Below are 6,000 nucleotides of genomic sequence, written 5' to 3'. Positions count from 1 at the left end.
GTATCCAATTCGCGCCCCGTCTTCGCACGACACGTATCTACGCCAGCCAATCCGCTTCCCGGAAATACATGAAGCCGCATCCTACGCCTACAATCCCCGTAGAGCAGCGGTTATCCTGTTGAGCCATGTGTGCAACGCAATCTACAGATACTCACAGCTAAACCTGGAACACTCCCGAACTATCCAATCCTTTCATCGCTGGACCAACGTTCTTTAGATGCCCTGCCCCAAACAACAGGCGGGTCAGCTCATCAGGACTCATGAGTATCATAACTACGCAAAATAAATGGACGGCTAAAGAAACCAACGAACATCCTATTTCAAACCGAAATATAGTTACTACACTTATTGTATAGATATAACTTCCATTTCATTGAAAGATGTATAAAAATTCCATATGATGAACGGATGTGATCCTAAATACGTATCTAATATAACACGTCTGATGGCTGTGAAGTACACACCATCGAATACACTCATGTTGCACGATACTTTCTTTTCCCGCCCATTTGACCGATTTAGAAAACGGGATTTCCTGTAAAAAGAAGATCCTGCGTTTGTAAATCAAACTGGGGCCCACCATGATGTTTGTGAGAAATCCACCCCGTTCATCCGTTTTGTGAGATCGTTTTAGTATACCAGACGAAAAGCGAGCAGGATAAAAGACTCAAGTGGGCTGCACTAAAGGAAAATGTGGGTAGTGAAATTCCTACCGTTGAAACCTCCCTGGGTCGATAGTGATGTTTACAATCCATCCATACCGTTCATAACGTAATTCCTACTGGGATTAACTTAAAATACAAATATTAGGATGATTCAAAACTTATGTGGACCACAAATATTTCATCCGTGGACGTTCAATCCTCACGTTTTCGGCCCACTTTAGTATTGGATCCGGCTAAGTTTTATCCTAATCACCTAAAATGAGCTAAAAATCGGATGGACGGGCGAATTTCTCACCAACATCACGGTGGGCCCCACATAGGTTCCCAACGCAGGAAATTACTGCTAAAGTCCAGGAAATGCGGGTACGATTTAAGAGCAGAGGTAGAGAAGACTCTCTCTTTTTTTTTTTCATCATCTTTGTTTTTATTTTATGGATTTTTTAGAAAAAAATCTTATTTTTCGATTTGTATCATGGATTCTAAGGAAGGTAGTGGTGGAATCCGTCGATCTTCTTCTTTATCGTCTAATCAGGTTTTGTAAATTTATCTACTATTTGATTTTTTTTTTTAAATGATTTTTCGCCATTTAATGATAGTATTTTTAATTAGATTGGAATGTTATTTAAAATTCATTTGATGTTCTTGTCTTGAGAATTACTCATGTTTATTTTTATTATAGATTTTATTAATTATATTTTTGTGATGGGTGGATAAGTTAAGGTTTTAGTGTTTTATGGTGGGGAATTAGAATATCCAGAACCATTCATCTGGTTGGCGTTGTAATTCTGTAAGGCAAGATAAACAGCAATTACGCGTTAGAAGTATTGATCTCTGATACATAATGAGTTCCAATCTCATTTTATTATTATTACAGATCAAGATCTCTAATACATAATCCTTGTTAACTAAAATGAGATGAACTCATTTTTAGGTGTTTACCAAAACAGGGCTAAGTATTTATTTTTATAGTTGGGGGTTGATTTTATTTCTTACTCCTTCATTATCTGAAATGTATTTGTAGGGTTTATCAATTTCAGACTTTGGGTTGATTTTAGAATTGTAGGGGCCATTTGGATGGTGGTAAATGGTTTAAGTTGTAAATGATTTAAGTGTTTGGATAGCTTGTAAATGGTTCATATCTTGTAACACCTGCGGTACTTTGATAGTTTAGAGAAGTAATTCATTAAAAAACATTCCAATATCATATAAGAGTGTATTTTAGAGGGGATTATTGGGTTAAGCCCATCTCACTCATGCTTAGGGTTGATCCTCACATAGTAGTAGAGGAGCCTTAGAAGTGGGCCCACAAATTCAACTGCTCTTTTACAAGGCCGGTGTCAAGATCTGCTGCCGTTGGCAAAGGGAGGGAGGGAGAAAGATTGTGAGATTGGAGAGAGAGAGAGACATTGGAGTTCTCAGATACAATGGAGAGGGAGGTGCATATCTCCCCGCCTTAAAAAAAAGTCGTTGAAGGCTTCTTGTTGGTAAATCATTTGCTAGCAAATGAAATCCCAGCTTTTTGCTAGCAAATGAAAAGGGTGAAAAGGTTACAAACATTTTAGGGTATTCCAACACCATTATTTACAACTTCCTCATTTACCACCATCCAAATGACCCCTTAGGGTTTCCAGTTGGTTTGGTAGTTTATTTGCATGAGATTCTGCTGTTTTTCTTGTTTCTGTTCCGCCTTTTGTTGTCATTCTGAAAGTAGCAAGTCGATTTCAGATATTGAGTGTTGATTTTTTAGGTTTCCTCACATGAAATAGTCATTGTATTGTGCATCACTTCTATTTGGAATGAACTACTGGTAATATTTCGGTCATGTTCTGCATTTTGTACAGAAATCTGATATAGGCTTTTCATTCTACACAGAAATATGATCCAAATTTTCTTTTTATTACTCTTTCTATTTTAGGACTCTTCTACATGACATTGGATTTCTTTCATTTGTAGGAATCTTCTATCTTCAATGACATTAGCAATATGTCTCCCGTAAAGCCATGTAAGCCTCAAGATGTTGGACAACCGATTTTCGAGCTTAGCTCCCCTTCTTTGCAACGAGTGTTCGGGTCTCCACAAAAATCCCAACGAGAAACAAGTTTCGCACAAAGGTAACCAGTGCACTTAATGTTTTCAGGCTGGAGGTTGTAGGTATTTTCCTTGGCTAGAATTTTTCAACATTTTATTGTTTTTTTTTTTTTGTTCCAGACCCCGGCACCCAAGCTCATCTGATGCAGAACCATGTCTCAAGGAAAATACTAGACACAAGATACTTTCAGGTCAGGGTGTTTCTCGACCACATGTAATGCAATCGAGGGTTCAATCTATTCCACCATGTACTAAGGTGTGTGACACTAGGGGCTCTGTGCAAGTGCAACCCTCACGTCCTTTAGGGTGTGTTGATGAATTCATGGCCGACCCCCTCAAGGTGGGTGTTAATTCCAGTGGTTCATCTAATTTACATTCAAATCAAGCTATTGACCTCAAAGAAGCTACTGTAAAGGTGCTTGTTGATGATAATGTCCAGAAAGACATGGAGACTCAAGCCAGAGATGATCCAGAGAGCAAAAAATCATTTCCCCTTGTAAAACCCATACGTAAGGTTGATGGGAAATGGGCAAGCGGACTGGCAGAAAAGAGTGATGAAAAGCCACACATTATGTTTCCAGAATTGGTTTCCGAGAATGCTAGTGGTCTCACTGAATCTAATTTGTCTATGGAATCTGCTTTTGGTAAGCGACATGACCAACATTTAGTAAGTCAGGCTGCTGCCAACATTTCCCCTTCAATGCCAAAGAGTAAGGAGTGTGGTATTTTGAAATTTGAGAAGGAAATGCTTGTTTCTTCGCCAGGATTTCATCACCATGGAATGCAAGATAAGCTTCAAGCTGAAGAAAGTATGCAACAGGGCATTTGTGATCATACCCCTCGTTCGCTGCCTGAATCTTTCGACAGTGCCCAGTTAACAGACATTCATATTGAGAATGACAGAATAATATACAACCGATCAATTGAGAACCATATGCGATATGATGGCAAGGTATGGGGTAACATGTTGGATGATTGCTCTGTTATTTTACTTAGTTTTGTAGGAAATATGAGTAATTGATCATATGTTTTTGTGATCTAAAACAAAGATAAATAAATTGAAAGCTGAGGGCATTTTTTCATTTTTCATTTTTATTTTTCGGTTTCTTAGCTGTTTTATTATTCTTGTGAGTTAAAGACATCAATATTCTATCAACCTTACCTCACTTAGCTTGCTTGTTCCATCCATATATTAATCCACCTTGTGATGCAACTTTTCACTCCTAAGGTACTGCATATCACTCGGTAAATCATGGTAATTACAAGTTTAAAACAGATGAATATTTATAAGTTAGGATTCTTGAACACCCTGCACATTTGTCGAACATGGCTTCATAATTCTATAAAATGCAGTCTATCAGATGAATTAGTTGACAGTTCTCGTAGTAAATAATCCGTTTAATTCCTATGAAGCAGAAAAACTGTTGAAGTTTTTAACTTGAGTTTAAAACTAAATGTCACAGTGGAAAACATTTCAAAGAAAAAGTTTCTATGGACTTGAGATGCATTGATCTCTTGGGACATATGGTATGATTCTCTTGGATGCTTCTAGATCTAAAGTTCTAGAATTATGCATGCGCTCAATACAAGTTTGTCGACTTGAGTAAATAAGATATTGAGTCGTCTCCTCCACCTATAGACTCCTGAAATCTTGGTTGTTGTTCAAGTGGATATTATTTTTTCTTAGAATCATGCTTATGTTAGACGTCACACGCGTAATTGAGAACAAAGGCTGTCTACTTGAGTGTACAAGACATTGAGCTGTCTCTTCCTGCCCTGGGCTATTGAGCCTTTTTGTTGTTCAAATGGGTGTACATTTTCTTATACTTGGCAGAAGTGGATATTCTTGTGTGAAAGCTAGAGGACATTTGCTTTCAAATAGAGGTCTATTTTAATTGGGTTAGCTTAAGCTTTCCATTTTATCTATCATTCCGAAACCAAAAAGTTATCTGATTGATCCTTTCATTGCATTCCTAACTTGCCTTTAAGTCCCTATTTTTAATAAATATTATTTTAAGTTGATTGAAAAAACACATATTATACATTTTTTGTGAATAAGTGGGATAGAAATCAGTGATATGACATTGAATTTCTCCAAAGGGTTGGCAATTTTGTTCATCTACTAATGGATGTGATGGACTGAGGCAAGCATTATCTATTGTGGATCAAGAGTTTCATATAGAAGAATAACCACCAACTTCCATGGGGCCAGCCATGGTTCTAAGAGTATCTTTTGAAACCAAGTCAAGTTGGAATTGGTGGAGAACTAATTGAGTGACTGGCCAAGTCAAACTCTTATACAGCTTGAGTTGGAAGGATTCTGACCTCATTTGGGCAAGCCTGGGCAAGAAGTGCTGGTTTCTGTCTCCCAGAAAGTCACACTCTGAAATCGGTATTCGAAACAATGGGGACATCCCATTGCGATCCACTTGCCTGATTGCACCAAGTGAACTGGAAGAGGAGGTAGGAGAAAAAAAAATCTACAATATTCTAAGAGGATTCACCATTGCCATATTGGAGTCTTTGACTTCAAGAGGACCTGCAGAAGGAATCTCTCATCGTGCCTCAGTCATCCGCATTAGATCAATTGTCCTAGATGAAATGCAACTGAGTCTTGTTGATTCCAACTGTATGGACACCTAAACAAAAGATCTACTCATCATGCAGTTCTTAGTTGGATCCTTTTATTAAAGAAAGGTTGAATCAATGAAAACTACTTTAAAACATAAATTGTTAGGGTTCGTTTTGCTTTTCTCCCAATTTTATGCAAAAGATTTATTTTATTTTTTTTTAAAAAGCCATCCATATGGCTATGTTACATGGAATCTTCTAACTAGGAGATGTATCGCATGTCAGTAGAATCCAATTTTTACATGCGCATGTGACACTCCAGGATTCTTCTCTAGCGAAACCCCAATTCAATCTTGTTGAATCCAACTGTGTGATACCTAAATACAGAATATATGTATTGGACAAAGATTTACAAATAAACTAAAACTACTTTAAAATATAAAGCAACTCTAGTTTTGTGGGAAAGGCTCTTAAAAAAAGTAAAACCATGTATTAGGTAGCTTTTTGTTTCTTGTTTTCTCCCAATTTTGTGGATTTTTCCAGGCTTTACATGTTTGCTAGATGCTTGTCATTTTTTTGAAAGGTAAGAACACACACACGCTCTTACAACCCCACACACACATGGGTTCTTGAACCCATGACCTTAGAGTTGAAACACAGTGTCTACCACTGAGCC

The 6,000-nt window shown here is 37.5% G+C and overlaps 1 protein-coding gene across 4 annotated transcripts in view; it reads left to right on the top strand.

The window, feature by feature from the left end:
* Window positions 1–938: 938 nt before the first annotated feature.
* The window catches only part of LOC131255878 (uncharacterized), a 30,571-nt gene continuing 25,509 nt past the window's right edge, over window positions 939–6,000 (top strand). The window contains exons 1-4 of one of the 4 annotated variants that reach the window (XM_058256813.1): window positions 941–1,197; window positions 2,619–2,776; window positions 2,874–3,397; window positions 3,518–3,705. In XM_058256813.1, coding sequence (XP_058112796.1) covers window positions 1,138–1,197; window positions 2,619–2,776; window positions 2,874–3,397; window positions 3,518–3,705 — 930 coding nt within the window. In that variant the 5' untranslated portion in view covers window positions 941–1,137. Of the gene's footprint in view, window positions 1,198–2,618; window positions 2,777–2,873; window positions 3,706–6,000 lie in introns of all 4 variants that reach the window. The other 3 variants (XM_058256799.1, XM_058256793.1, XM_058256806.1) reach the window with 3 other exon arrangements.

Source organism: Magnolia sinica, chromosome 1 (assembly GCF_029962835.1).
Source record: "Magnolia sinica isolate HGM2019 chromosome 1, MsV1, whole genome shotgun sequence".
Lineage (NCBI taxonomy): Eukaryota > Viridiplantae > Streptophyta > Magnoliopsida > Magnoliales > Magnoliaceae > Magnolia > Magnolia sinica.
This window is presented reverse-complemented; position numbering and strand designations above follow the sequence as displayed.